The following is a 14,986-nucleotide window of genomic DNA, read 5'->3' as shown; positions in this document are numbered from 1 at the left end:
TCTCCCTCCCTGTCTCTCTGTGTTTGTCTCTCTGTGTCTCTCTTTATCTCTCTCCGTCTGTCTCTGTCTGTCTGTGTCTGTGTCTGTCTGTCTCTCTGTCTCCGTCTGTCTGTGTCTGTGTCTCTGTCTGTCTGTGTGTGTGTCTCTGTCTGTGTCTCTCTGTCTCTGTGTCTGTGTCTGTCTCTGTCTGTCTCTGTCTCCGTCTGTCTGTGTCTCCGTCTGTCTGTGTCTGTGTCTGTCTGTGTCTGTGTCTGTCTGTCTCTCTGTCTGTCTGTGTCTCTCTCTGTCTGTGTCTCTCTCTGTCTGTGTCTCTGTCTGTCTGTCTGTCTCTCTCTGTCTGTCTGTCTGTCTCCGTCTGTCTGTGTCTCTCTCTGTCTGTCTCTCTGTCTCCGTCTGTCTCTGTCTCTGTCTGTCTCTCTCTGTCTGTCTCTCTGTCTCTGTCTGTCTCTCTGTCTCTGTCTGTCTCTCTGTCTCTGTCTGTCTCTTTGTCTCTGTCTGTCTCTGTCTCTGTCTGTCTCTGTCTGTCTCTGTCTCTGTCTGTCTCTGTCTGTCACTCTGTCTCTCTGTCTGTCTCTCTGTCTCTGTCTGTCTCTGTCTGTGTGTGTCTCTGTCTGTCTCTGTCTCTCTGTCTGTGTGTGTGTCTCAGGTGAACGGGGCTCTGGGTTGGTGTGAGAGGCACAGAAATTGCAACGAGGTAAGAGGACGCCCATTGGTGGTGTGAGTCTCTGAGTGTGTAGTGTGTGTCACTGTGTGTGTGTCACTGTGTGTAGTGTGTGTCACTGTGTGTGTCACTGTGTGTAGTGTGTGTCACTGTGTGTATGTATGTGTGTGTGTGTCACTGTGTGTAGTGTGTGTCACTGTGTGTGTATGTCTCTGTGTGAGTGTGTATGTGTGCGTCACTGTGTGTGTATGTATGTGTGCGTCACTGTGTGTGTATGTATGTGAGTGTCACTGTGTGTATGTATGTGTGTGTCACTGTGTGTAGTGTCTGTGTGTGTGGTGTCTGTGTGTGTGTCTGTCTGTCTGTCTGTGTGTGTCTGTCTCTGTGTGTCTGTCTGTCTCTGTGTGTGTGTCTCTGTGTGTGTCTGTGTGTGTCTGGGCTTGACTCCTGACCTGGGTTTGACTCCTGACCTGGGTTTGACTCCTGTTCATGACCTGGGTTTAACTCCTGCCCATGACCTGGGTTTGACCCCTGACCTGGGTTTGACCCCTGACCTGGGTTTGACCCCTGACCTGGGTTTGACTCCTGCCCATGACCTGGGTTTGACCCCTGACCTGGGTTTGACTCCTGCCCATGACCTGGGTTTGACTCCTGCCCATGACCTGGGTTTGACCCCTGACCTGGGTTTGACTCCTGACCTGGGTTTGACTCCTGACCATGACCTGGGTTTGACCCCTGACCTGGGTTTAACTCCTGCCCATGACCTGGGTTTGACCCCTGACGTGGGTTTGACTCCTGTTCATGACCTGGGTTTGACTCCTGTTCATGACCTGGGTTTGACCCCTGACCTGGGTTTGACTCCTGACCTGGGTTTGACTCCTGACCATGACCTGGGTTTGACTCCTGCCCATGACCTGGGTTTGACCCCTGACCTGGGTTTGACTCCTGACCTGGGTTTGACTTCTGACCATGACCTGGGTTTGACCTCTGCTCATGACCTGGGTTTGACCCCTGCTCATGACCTGGGTTTGACCCCTGCCCATGATCTGGGTTTGACTCCTGACCTGGTTTTGACTCCTGCCCATGGCCTGGGTTTGACTCCTGACCTGGGTTTGACTCCTGACCGTCACCTGGGTTTGACTCCTGCCCATGACCTGGGTTTGACCCCTGACCTGGGTTTGACTCCTGACCATGACCTGGGTTTGACCCCTGCTCATGACCTGGGTTTGACTCCTGTTCATGACCTGGGTTTGACTCCTGACCTGGGTTTGACTCCTGCCCATGACCTGGGTTTGACTCTTGACCTGGGTTTGACTCCTGAGCGTGACCTGGGTTTGACCCCTGACCGTGACCTGGGTTTGACTCGGGACCTGGGTTCGACTCCGGCTCCATGTCCTGCTGGTGGAGGGATGGAGACGCTCTCGATGTGAAGCTAAATAAAGACGCGGGGTGGAGGGGGGGTGCAGTTGGGGTCAGGGGGGTGTTGACCTCCAGCTCCTGTTGCCTTTATGAATAGATAACACGGTCAAGAATAGATAACACGTTCAAGAATAGAGAAGGGGGGAGAGAGTGGGAGAGAGTGGGACAGAGTGGGACAGAGCAGAGTGGGACAGAGTGGGACAGGGTGGGACAGAGTGGGACAGGGTGGGACAGAGTGGGAGAGAGTGGGACAGAGTGGGACAGAGTGGGACAGGGTGGGACAGGGTGGGACAGGGTGAGACAGGGTGGGACAGGCTGGGACAGGGTGGGACAGAGGTGGGACAGAGGTGGGACAGGGTGGGACAGGGTGGGAGAGAGTGGGACAGGGTGGGACAGAGTGGGACAGGGTGGGACAGAGCAGAGTGGGACAGGGTGGGAGAGAGTGGGACAGTCTGGGACAGAGTGGGAGAGAGTGGGACAGAGTAGAGTGGGACAGGGTGGGACAGGGTGGGACAGGTTATGAGAGAGTGGGACAGGGTGGGATAGAGTGGGACAGAGTGGGACAGAGTGGGACAGGGTGGGACAGGGTGGGACAGGGAGGGACAGAGGTGGGACAGGGTGGGACAGGGTGGGACAGGGTGGGAGAGAGTGGGAGAGAGTGGGAGAGAGTGGGAGAGAGTGGGAGAGAGTGGGAGAGACTGGGAGAGAGTGGGAGAGAGTGGGAGAGAGTGGGAGAGACTGGGAGAGAGTGGGAGAGACTGGGAGAGAGTGGGAGAGAGTGGGAGAGAGTGGGAGAGAGTGGGACAGAGCAGAGTGGGACAGGGTGGGAGAGAGTGGGACAGGGTGGGACAGGGTGGGACAGGGTGGGAGAGAGTGGGACAGGGTGGGACAGGGTGGGAGAGAGTGGGAGAGAGTGGGACAGGGTGGGACAGAGTGGGACAGAGTAGGACAGAAGAGAGGAGAGGCTGGGAGAGTGGAGAGAGTGGAGAGAGTGGCGATGTTCACTACACACCGCACCGGGTACTTATTTGAGGCTGGGTCGACCTAGGGGAGGCCCGGGACCGGTTAGGTGGCCGTGAGCGGGAATAGAACCCGGGTCGCCGGTTTCGTAGCGCGGTGTAGCGCTAACCGCTGCACCACTGCTCCCCTCCACGCACACGTAGACACACACGTAGACACACACGTAGACACACACGTAGACACACACGTAGACACACACGTAGACACACACGTAGACACACACGTAGACACACGCACACACACGTAGACACACGTAGACACACACACGCACACACGCACGCACGCGCGCGCACATGTCCGCACATACGTTGACACACACACACGTAGGCACACACGTAGACGCACGCACACACACACGCGCGTTGATCTTCTCGCGATCCACCAACCCCCACACGGTTAGCGTCGCCGTGGGAAAGCTCGGGACGCGTTCGTGGTTGTCGGCGGTGGCGCCCCGAGTCGGTGTTTGACTTTCCCTGCCTGTGGATGCTGCCGTCACAAAACTAAACCCCACCCCGCACTGGGAAGAAGCCTTCCCTAGTCCACATCCCAGCAGCCCAACCCCACTGATTATCACACCGACACAACAACAACAACAAGCGCCATTCGCAACTAAGTGGCGGTGGCTTCACCGCGACGCTTTGTGCCAGGCTATGTGCACGTTGAGGCTACCACGTGCAGTGTCGAACCGCCCGCTGGCAGGAGGTCACGGGGACAGACCCAGCAGGTGCCACGGGTCGACTGACTGAGATGACTGAGATGACTGGCTGATGCACCGCCTGTGGCCCCGACTGTGCCAATCCGCTGTGCTTTAGCCACCCGGCGCTCCGCTCGTTGTTGTGAGCATCGCTCCTCGGCCCTCCGTTGTTGTTGGAGGGCGACTGCCTCCAACTGCCCAGTAGCAGCATTCTTCACGAGCCTCCTCCACAGAGGCCGATCTTGACACCGCTGGTACTTGTCATCGGCAAGTCCACTCAGCTCCACGTCCTCCTGTACCACATCACTCCATCTCTTCTCTAGCCCGTGCCGTGCCCGTTTAGCCCCCTCTATCCGGCCGAACAAAAGCTGTTTAGGCATGCGGTGATTGGGCATGCAGGCTACATGGACCAGCTAACGCAGCCTTGCTTGCCGGAGGAGCTCACTGATGGGACTTTGTCCAGATCTTTCAAGGATTTGTGAGCTCCTCACACAATCCAGCCTGCAGGTTAAACCCAGGATGGATCGTAGGCAGGCAAGCCTAAATGTTTCCAGTCGGCGAAGATGCTCCATTAGGGGCGTCCACGTTTCGCAAGCGTAGAGAAGGGAGGGAATGACCGTGGCCAAGAAGACTTGAAGCTTCGTTTGGAGTGACAGACCAGGTAGCTTCCACACAGCGTTACGCAACCGATGAAAAGATGATGGCGCTCGACTGATTCTGAGTGAGACCTCTGCTGTCAAACTGGAGCCGGTCATAAGCACACTGCCCAGGTATGGGAAATTCTCCACTCTCTCCACAACTGCCCCATCACCGATTGGGAGCTGTGGGGGTGGAGTGTCCGATGGTACAAAATACCCAGGCAGGTGCTTAGTTTTGGTGGGCCTGATGGTACGGCCCCACCTCTTAGTGGCACGCTCCAGTTTCAGAAGCAGCGCCTCCAATTCCTCCTCTGAGTGAGCAGCAATTACCAAATAATCGACATACGTAACATGGTTGAGCAATAGGGAGCCATCCCTTGACCACACCCAGGCATCGATCAGCCCCCATTGTATCTGTACAAGATGGAAATTCCCCCGGTACAGCTATTGAAGGCTTCACAAACTACGTGGTCAAAATAGATGTTAAATAATGTGGGAGCCAGAGGACATCCCTGTCACACCCCATGGTGACAAAGGAATGGTTCCGACTCCCGGCCACGTAGTTTTACCCGGGCCCACTCACCATCATGAAGGTCCTTAATGAGCGTCAACCCAGAGCCCAGGCCTACTGATGGTATCATAGGCCTTGACCAGGTCAATAAAGCATAGATGTAGGTCTTGTTGGAATTCTCTACACCTCTGCTGTAGCAGACGGACAGAAAATATGGCATCTGTGCAGGACCGCCCTTTCCTGAAACCGCATTGGGGCTCTGCAAGCCTCTCCTCAGCGTGCCTGGCAAGGCGATGTTGAATAATCCTTGCCAGGACCTTTCCCGGCACACTGAGGAGTGAGATGCCCCTGTAGTTGTTACAGTCTGTGTGGTCCCCCTTCTTAAAGAGGGGGACCACAAGGGCATCCTTCCAATCCTGCAGAACCCGTCCAGTGTTCCAAACTGTTGTTATGATATCATGTAGAGCAATCTGTGCACAAACGCCACACTCCCTCAGCATTTCGCTTGGGAGATCGTCTCTGCCCGGTGCCTCTCCTGGTATCAGACTCTGGATCGCCTTTAGTTCTTCCTCAATAGATGGCATCTTAGCCAGCTGCTCACAGGGGGTAACTTCTTCAATATTTGAGGCACTGCAGCCTCAGCAGAGTCATCCCTACCTTGTGCCACGATGTTTTCCATGTCGAGGAATTTTCCCTCCCCCAGGACCTCACAGAAATGCTCAGCAAATCTGCAAACCTGTTCCTGGGGGTCTGAGATTAAATCACCGTTTTTTCCCCCAATGATGGTAATAGGTGTGGCGCTGCAGGTTACTTTTTTAATGGACTTAAATAGGGATTTGTGATCGCGGGCCATTGAGGCAGACTCCATCTCCTCAGCAATCCGCGACCACCACCCATCCTTGCAGCACCTCACGGCACTCCGAACCTCCGAGCAAAGGCTGCGGTAAACCTCCTCATTCTTTGGCATGGGATGCTGTAGACGATTAGAGTGGGCCTGTCACTTTTTCTCAACCAGCCTGAACACCTCCTCTGTCAGCCAGGGTCTTTGGGGAGGTCTGGACCGCGTACCCAAAGCAGCCAATGCAGCTGCATGAGTGACAGTCCTAAACCTCGCCCATTTTCCCTCGACATCTGGAGGAGTGGGGGACGATGCCAACCCCAGCCGCAAGCGATGATGAAATTCTCGCTTGCAACTTTCATCAGCTAGCTGAGACCAAGGCCACCTTAGGTTGGAATGCGGTCCTGGGTGTACACCCACCACCGGAGTGGAAGAATGGCAGGCGCATCTTACAGATGACTAGTCGATGGTCAGTGGGCAGATCAGCTCCACGGTAGGTCCTGGTGTCAAGGACATGGGCCCGCATCCGCTGTTCCGTCACTATGTAGTCCAGCAGATGTTCTTGTTTGGACCCGGCATGCATCCATGATGTTGTGTGGATGCGCCGATTCCGGAAGAGCGTGTTGGTAATTACAAGCCCATGGGCTGCACAAAAATCTAGCAGCCTCCTACCGTTGTTATTGAGCTGATCTGGCCCATGCCTTCAAATCACTCCAGACCAGGTGCCAGCATCATGACCAAGTCGGGCATTGAAGTCACCCAACAAGATTACTCTATCCCGAGGGGCCACTTTAGCTAGCACCTGGGACAGGAGGTCATAGAAGGCATCTGACTCATCGGCCTTGCCTGCATCCCTCCACGGATGTTCGTCTTCGGTGGGGGCATAAATAACCACGACCACCACTCCTCGTCTCTGGTTGATGGGAAGGCGAACCCAAAGTAGCCTGGGGCTTACAGCTTCCCACACCTCACCGCCACGCTCCCATGCCCCCTTCATTCTTTTGTTCAGAAGAAGAGCCACACCCTGTTGTTTGGCAGTCTGCTGCCCCGAGTAGAGGACTGTCTACCCCTCATGGTGGCAGGAGCCAGAGCCGGTCCACCGGACCTCCTGAATACCACAGAGATCCAGGCGGTACCGGTCCAGCGCCCGACAGAGGAGTGGCAGCCTCTCCTCCGCAGTGAGCGTTCGAACATTCCACGTGGCCACCTGCAGCGGCTTTTCGTTGTTTCTGGAGGAGCCCCGAGTTTAAAGATTCAATCTCCTGGCTCTGCCAATTGTGGTTTGGCCATGAGACGTCATAGACGCCTGTCCCCCCGGGGCCTCCGGCACAAGCGTATTAGTTAGATATTTTAGATGTGGTATAGTGGTAATTTTTTGAAGGTGGAGGGGTTACCAGCCCCTCGCACCCGTCCAGAGCCCCCATTTATCCGCTGTGGTGGCTACAAATACCCCGAGGGGAAAGGCCACTCGGAATTGGCCCTCCCCCCACGGCACTGTCCACGACAACGTTGCCCGTCCGGCACCACGAGGAGGTTGTATTGCGGGACACACACACAGACACATACACACACACATAGACACACACACAGACACACACCGCCTCACACCACCTTCTCACACAGATACCCACAGACTCATCACACAGAGACCCACAGACTCATCACACAGAGACCCATAGATTCATCACACAGAGACCCATAGACTCATTACACAGAGACCCATAGACTCATCACACAGAGAACCATAGACTAATCACCCAGAGACCCATAGACTCATCACACAGAGACCCACAGACTCATCACACAGAGACCCACAGACTCACCACACAGATACTCATAGACTCATCACACAGAGACCCACAGACTCACCACACAGAGACCCACAGACTCATCACACAGAGACCCATAGACTCATCACAGAGAACCATAGACTAATCACCCAGAGACCCATAGACTCATCACACAGAGACCCACAGACTCATCATACAGAGACCCACAGACTCATCACACAGAGACCCATAGACTCATCACACAGAGACCCACAGACTCATCACACAGAGACCCATAGACTCATCACACAGAGACCCACAGACTCATCACACAGAGACCCACAGACTCACCACACAGAGACCCACAGACTCATCACACAGAGACCCACAGACTCATCACACAGAGACCCACAGACTCACCACACAGACCCACAGACTCACCACACAGAGACCCACAGACTCATCACACAGAGACCCATAGACTCACCACACAGAGACCCATAGATTCATCACACAGAGACCCACAGACTCACCACACAGAGACCCACAGACTCACCACACAGAGACCCACAGACTCATCACACAGAGACCCATAGACTCACCACACAGAGACCCACAGACTCACCACACAGAGACCCACAGACTCACCACACAGAGACCCACAGACTCATCACACAGAGACCCACAGACATCACACAGAGACCCACAGACTCATCACACAGAGACCCACAGACTCACCACACAGAGACCCACAGACTCACCACACAGAGACCCATAGACTCATCACACAGAGACCCGTAGACTCACCACACAGAGACCCACAGACTCATCACACAGAGCCCTACAGACTCATCACACAGAGACCCATACACTCATCACACAGAGACCCGTAGACTCACCACACAGAGACCCATAGACTCATCACACAGAGACCCGTAGACTCACCACACAGAGACCCACAGTCTCATCACACAGCGCCATAGGGTGCTGGTGGTTAATCGGCAGCTGTTGGATTCTGGTGGTGGTGGGGGCTGGAGGGGGGCGGGGGGATGAGGGGGATGGGGGGGGTGATGCCCCTCCCCCCCTCCCCCTAGGTTGAGTGAGTGAGCGAATCGGTTCAAGGGAATGTCGGAGTGACGCTAATCCCTTAATGGCACCCACGGGGATGGAGGGGAGGGGGGCAGAGGGGGTTGGGGGGGAGGGGCCGTGGGGGGTGGAGGGGCGGGGCCGTGGGGGCTGGAGGGGGCGGGGCCGTGGGGGGTGGGTGGATTTCCCACATGGTGTTGCAGTATTTGGATGATTCGTATTGTTGTTGGATGATTCGTATTGTTGTTGGATGATTCGTATTGTTGTTGGATGATTCGTATTGTTGTTGCTGTTGTTGTGGAGCTATGAATGTCCAAATGATGTGGGTGGGTGGGGGGCGCTTTCGTTGAGCCGTCATTGCTAGTGGCCAGGTCGCTTCTCCGAACAATAAAGTTCAAAACTCTTCAGTGGGGCTTTGTCTGCTAGGACGATGGGGTGGGAGGTGGGGATGGTTTTGTGGCGTGTGTATATATTTGTTCGTGTCTGGGCGGTGTGTTTACCTCTCCCGTACGGTGCGCCACTCTCTGTCGTGTTTGCGTTAGTTGTTGTTGTTGTTGTCACGTTCTTACCCATCTCCCCCCCCTCCCCCCTCCCCGTGTGCCCCGACTGGAGCATCTGTGAAAACAAAGAGCTTTACAGCTCATCGGATTCCTCGTCCTGCAGCACAGATAAATATCGTGATTTACCGAGGCGGCTGCCTGGGGTCGAACCGCGGAATCCCACACGGTGGCCAGGAGATGTTGACTACCTCGCCTGATGTGCAGGAGGTCGTGGGTTCCATCCCGACCCTGACGATGCCTGCTGCTGCATTAGCGCGTCTCTCTATCCCCGTGGTTTAGATGTTAACTACCTCGCCTGGTGTGCTGGAGGCCGTGGGTTCGATCCCGACCTCTGACGATGCCTGCTGCTGTATATTTGGAGTTTGTGTGTGTCTCTCTCATCATCATCACGGTGGCTAGGGAGATGTTGACTACCTCGCCCGGTGTGCGGGAGGTCGTGGGTTCGATTCCGGACCCCTGCTGTATATTTGGAGTCTGCGTGTCTCTCATCATCATCACGGTGGCAGGAGATGTTGACTACCTCGCCCGGTGTACAGGAGGTCTTTGTGAATGTTATTGATGATGATGATGACGACGATGAGCCACTGCTTTGTCTCGATTGGCTATCATCATAATCGCTGCTAGCACTGACGGAGCCAGTGAGGGGGGGGGGGTGGCACGTGCCACCCCCCCCCCCCAATGATGCGATCGAAATCCCTCATTTCGATCGGATCACTGGGGTTTATCAGTAATAAATCGGCATTTTCCGACCCCCACTGCTGCCGTGCGGCATGTTATCACGTGCCAGGGACTCTACGAGATGATAGGACGATAGTCCCGAGTCCATAATGGGCAATGAGTAACGGCAAGGCGGTTACGATAAGCGACTCACAGAATTGTGCACAGTCGCGTACACAGAGTCCACGACTTCCCTGAAGGCATTCACCTTCAGCGAGCGCGATGGCGATCACTAACAACGCGGTTCCAATTGGACCCCTCGGTCGACGGCTGTGCCATCGCCGCACAACTCCTTACTTACTAACAAGTCCTTACTAACTAACAACTACTTACTTACTAACAACTCCTTGCTTACCAACAACTACTTACTAACAACTCCTTACTAACTAACAACTCCTTACTAACAGCTCCTTACTAACAACTCCTTACTTACTAACAACTCCTTACTAACAACTACTTGCTTGCTAACAACTCCTTACTTACTAACAACTCCTTACTAACAACTCCTTACTAACAACTCCTTACTTACTAACAACTACTTACTTACTAACAACTCCTTACTTACTAACAACTCCTTACTAACTAACAACTCCTTACTAACAACTCCTTACTAACAACTCCTTACTTACTAACAACTCCTTACTTACTAACAACTCCTTACTTACTAACAACTCCTTACTAACAACTCCTTACTAACAACTACTTACTTACTAACAACTCCTTACTTACTTACAACTCCTTACTTACTAACAACTCCTTACTTACTGACGACTCCTTACTTACTGACGACTCCTTACTTACTAACAACTCCTTACTTACTAACAACTCCTTCTAACAACTCCTTACTTACTAACAACTCCTTACTTACTAACAACTCCTTACTCACTAACAACTCCTTACTTACTAACAACTCCTTACTTACTAACAACTCCTTACTTACCAACAACTCCTTACTGGCAACTCCTTACTTACTAACACTAACAAGTCCTTACTTACAACTCCTTACTAACAACTCCTTACTTACTAACAACTCCTTACTTACTGACAAGTCTTTGCTTACTAGCACCTCCTTACTAACAAGTCCTTACTAACAACTCCTTACTTACTGACAATTCCTTGCTTACTAACAAGTCCCTACTTACAACTCCTTACTTATTAATAAGTCCTTACTTACTACTCCTTACTTGCTAACAACTCCTTACTTACTAACAACTCTTTACTAACAACTCCTTACTTACTAACAACTCCGTACTTACTAACAATTCCTTACTAACAACTCCTTACTTACTAACAACTCCTCACTTACTAACAACTCCTTACTTACTAACAACTCCTTACTTACTAACAACTCCTTACTTACTAACAACTCCTCTATTATTTTTCATTGCAGGAGGGGTTGCCCCCTCCCCCCCGCCTACCTGACAATCCTGGCTCCGCCATTGGTGACTATCCTTTTGCCCGTCCCAGGACGGGTGTGTTGCAGTAAATGTGAAACTTGCCAGCGAAAAAGCACAGACCGCGACGTGATATATTCATTGCATCAGTTCGTGTGCAATTTCTGAGGCCCTTGTGACACAAACTTCTTTCATTTGAAGGTTATAATCACCTTGTTCATCGCGACGTCCTTTTTACTTCGATGTCTCAACAGCGTTACGGAGACAGCGTGACGTTTGTAAGGCCGCGGTGACACAGACCTATTTCATGTAAAGGTTATAATCACCTTGTTCATCGTGACGTCCTTTTTACTTTGATGTCTCAGCAGCGTTACGGAGATCACGTGACGTTTGTAAGGCTGCGGTGACACAGACTTATTTCATGTAAAGGTTATAATCACCTTGCTCATCACGACGTCCTTTTTACTTCGATGTCTCAACAGCGTTACGGAGATCACGGGACGTTTGTAAGGCCGCGGTGACACAGACTTATTTCATGTGAAGGTTATAATCACCCTGCTCATCACGACGTCCTTTTTACTTCGATGTCTCAACAGCGTTACGGAGACGGCGTGACGTTTGTAAGGCCGCGGTGACACAGACCTATTTCATGTGAAGGTTATAATCACCTTGTTCATCGTGACGTCCTTTTTACTTCGATGTCTCAACAGCGTTACGGAGATCACGTGACATTTGTAAGGCCGCAGTTGACAGACTTATTTCCTGTAAAGGTTTTAATCACCTTGTTCATCGTGACGTCCTTTTTACTTCGATGTCTCAACAGTGTTACGGAGATCACGTGACATTTGTAAGGCCGCAGTTGACAGACTTATTTCCTGTAAAGGTTATAATCACCTTGTTCATCGTGACGTCCTTTTTACTTCGATGTCTCAACAGCGTTACGGAGATCACTTGACGTGATGAGGGTTCTGCCTTTGTAGTGAGGGTTGTAAGTTGACGCCGAAGAGGCGGGAGGAGGCGCCTCGCCTCGCCCCGCCCCTCCATGTGGAGTGACGTCACCCGCTAATTAATATTAATGAGGGGGGGGAGCCTCATGTGGAGTGACGTCACGCGCGTTCCACACAGACATTCTTGGCTCATCACCTTAGTCAATTGTTTGTGACGGCCAGGGGGCTTGTCGCTTGGTGAACAAGTGGCGACCACTGCAGCTCAGTTGGGGGGGGGGCTTGGGGTAGGGGGTGTGGCTTGTGGGGGTGTGGCTTGTGGGGGTGGGGCTTGTGGGGGTGGGGGGGTGGGGCTTGTGGGGGGGGTGGCTTGTGGGGGGGGTGGCTTGTGGGGGGGGGTGGCTTGTGGGGGGGTGTGGCTTGTGGGGGGGTGTGGCTTGTGGGGGGGGTGTGGCTTGTGGGGGGGTGTGTGGCTTGTGGGGTGGTGTGGCTTGGGGGGGTTGAGGTGTCACGTGGGGGGGGTTGAGGTGTCACGTGGGGGGGGTTGGGGTGTCACGTGGGGGGGGTTGGGGTGTCACGTGGGGGGGGTTGGGGTGTCACGTGGGGGGGGTTGGGGTGTCACGTGGGGGGGGTTGGGGTGTCACGTGGGGGGGTTGGGGTGTCACGTGGGGGGGGTTGGGGTGTCACGTGGGGGGGGTTGGGGTGTCACGTGGGGGGGGTTGGGGTGTCACGTGGGGGGGTTCGGGTGTCACGTGGGGGGGGTTGGGGTGTCACGTGGGGGGGTTGGGGGTGTCACGTGGGGGGGGTTGGGGTGTGAGGTGTCACGTGGGGGGGGTGGGGGTGTTGAGGTGTCACGTGGGGGGGGGTGGGGGTGTGAGGTGTCACGTGGGGGGGTGGGGGTGTTGAGGTGTCACGTGGGGGGGGGGGTTGGGGTGTTGAGGTGTCACGTGGGGGGGGGGTTGGGGGTGTTGAGGTGTCACGTGGGGGGGGGGGGTTGGGGTGTTGAGGTGTCACGTGGGGGGGGGGGGGGTTGGGGTGTTGAGGTGTCACGTGGGGGGGGGGGGGTTGGGGTGTTGAGGTGTCACGTGGGGGGGTTGGGGTGTTGAGTGTCACGTGGGGGGGTTGGGGTGTTGAGGTGTCACGTGGGGGGTTGGGGTGTTGAGGTGTCACGTGGGGGGGGTTGAGGTGTCACGTGGGGGGGTTGAGGTGTCACGTGGGGGGGGTTGAGGTGTCACGTGGGGGGGGGTTGAGGTGTCACGTGGGGGGGGACGTGGGGGGGTTGGGGTGTCTGAGGTGTCACGTGGGGGGGGGTTGAGGTGTCACGTGGGGGGGGGGTTGAGGTGTCACGTGGGGGGGGTTGAGGTGTCACGTGGGGGGGGTTGAGGTGTCACGTGGGGGGGGTTGAGGTGTCACGGGGGGGGTTGAGGTGTCACGTGGGGGGGTTGAGGTGTCACGTGGGGGGGGGTTGAGGTGTCACGTGGGGGGGGGTTGAGGTGTCACTGGGGGGGGGGTTGAGGTGTCACGTGGGGGGGGGGGGTTGAGGTGTCACGTGGGGGGGGGGGGTTGAGAGGTGTCACGTGGGGGGGGGGGGGTTGAGGTGTCACGTGGGGGGGGGGGGTTGAGGTGTCACGTGGGGGGGGGGGGGGTGAGGTGTCACGTGGGGTGGTTAAGATGTCGCTCAGCTGTGGGTGTGGGGCAGGAGGAGGTGGGAGGTTATTTGAGAGATGGACAAGAATGTTGAAAGGACAGACGGGTGAAGTTATAGGGCGCTTGGTGTGTGTCTGTGTGTGTGTCTGTGTTACTTTGTGTGACTGTGTGTTGTCTGTGTGTCTGTGTCTGTGTGACTTTGTGTCTGTGTCTGTTACTTTGTGTGTCTGTGTGACTGTCTGTGTGTCTTTGTGTCTGTGTTACTTTGTGTGTCTGTGTGACTTTGTGTCTTTGTGTCTGTGTGTCTGTATGACTTTGTGTCTGTGTGTCTGTGTGTGTCTGTGTTACTTTATGTGTCTGTGTGTCTGTTACTTTGTGTGTCTGTGTGTCTGTTACTTTGTGTGTCTGTGTGTCTGTGTCTGTGTTACTTTGTGTGTCTGTGTGTCTGTGTGACTTTGTGTCTGTCTTTGTGTCTGTGTGACTTTGTGTCTTTGTGTCTGTGTGACTTTGTGTTGTCTGTCTGTGTGACTGTATGACTTTGTGTCTGTGTGTCTGTGTTACTTTGTGTGTCTGTGCGACTTTGTGTGACTTTGTGTCTTTGTGCGTCTTTGTGTCTGTGTGACTTTGTGTGTCTGTGTGTGACTTCGTGTGTCTGTGTGACTTTGTGTGTCTTTGTGTGTCTTTGTGTATGTGTGACTTTGTGTGTCTTTGTGTGACTTTGTGTGTCTTTGTGTCTGTGTGACTTTGTGTGACTTTGTGTCTGTGTGACTTTGTGTCTGTGTGACTTTGTGTCTTTGTGTCTGTGTGACTTTGTGTCTGTGTGACTTTGTGTGTCTTTGTGTCTGTGTGACTTTGTGTCTGTGTGACTTTGTGTCTGTGTGTGACTTTGTGTCTGTGTGTGACTTTGTGTGTCTGTGTGTGACTTTGTGTGTCTGTGTGTCTGTGTGACTTTGTGTGTCTGTGTGACTTTGTGTGTCTGTGTGACTTTGTGTGTCTGTGTGACTTTGGGTCTGTGTGTCTGTGTGTGACTGTGTGTCTGTAGTGACTTTGTGTCTGTGTGACTTTGTGCCTGTGTGACTTTGTGCCTG

General features: G+C 53.9%; 1 protein-coding gene across 1 annotated transcript in view; it reads left to right on the top strand.

The window, feature by feature from the left end:
- LOC116937386 (anosmin-1-like) overlaps positions 1 to 14,986 on the top strand; it is an 83,536-nt gene that overhangs the window by 21,937 nt on the left and 46,613 nt on the right. The window contains exon 2 of the mRNA XM_076055210.1: positions 647 to 694. Within this exon, the coding sequence (XP_075911325.1) occupies positions 647 to 694 (48 nt within the window). The remainder of the gene's footprint in view (positions 1 to 646; positions 695 to 14,986) is intronic.

The sequence above is a fragment of the Petromyzon marinus genome, chromosome 70 (genome assembly GCF_048934315.1).
Source record: "Petromyzon marinus isolate PM22_M1 ecotype Great Lakes invasive population chromosome 70, UKy_Petmar_22M1.pri1.0, whole genome shotgun sequence".
Classification (NCBI taxonomy): Eukaryota; Metazoa; Chordata; class Hyperoartia; order Petromyzontiformes; family Petromyzontidae; genus Petromyzon; species Petromyzon marinus.
The sequence above is the reverse complement of the archived record's forward strand: the minus strand, read 5'-3'. Positions and strand labels throughout refer to the sequence as shown.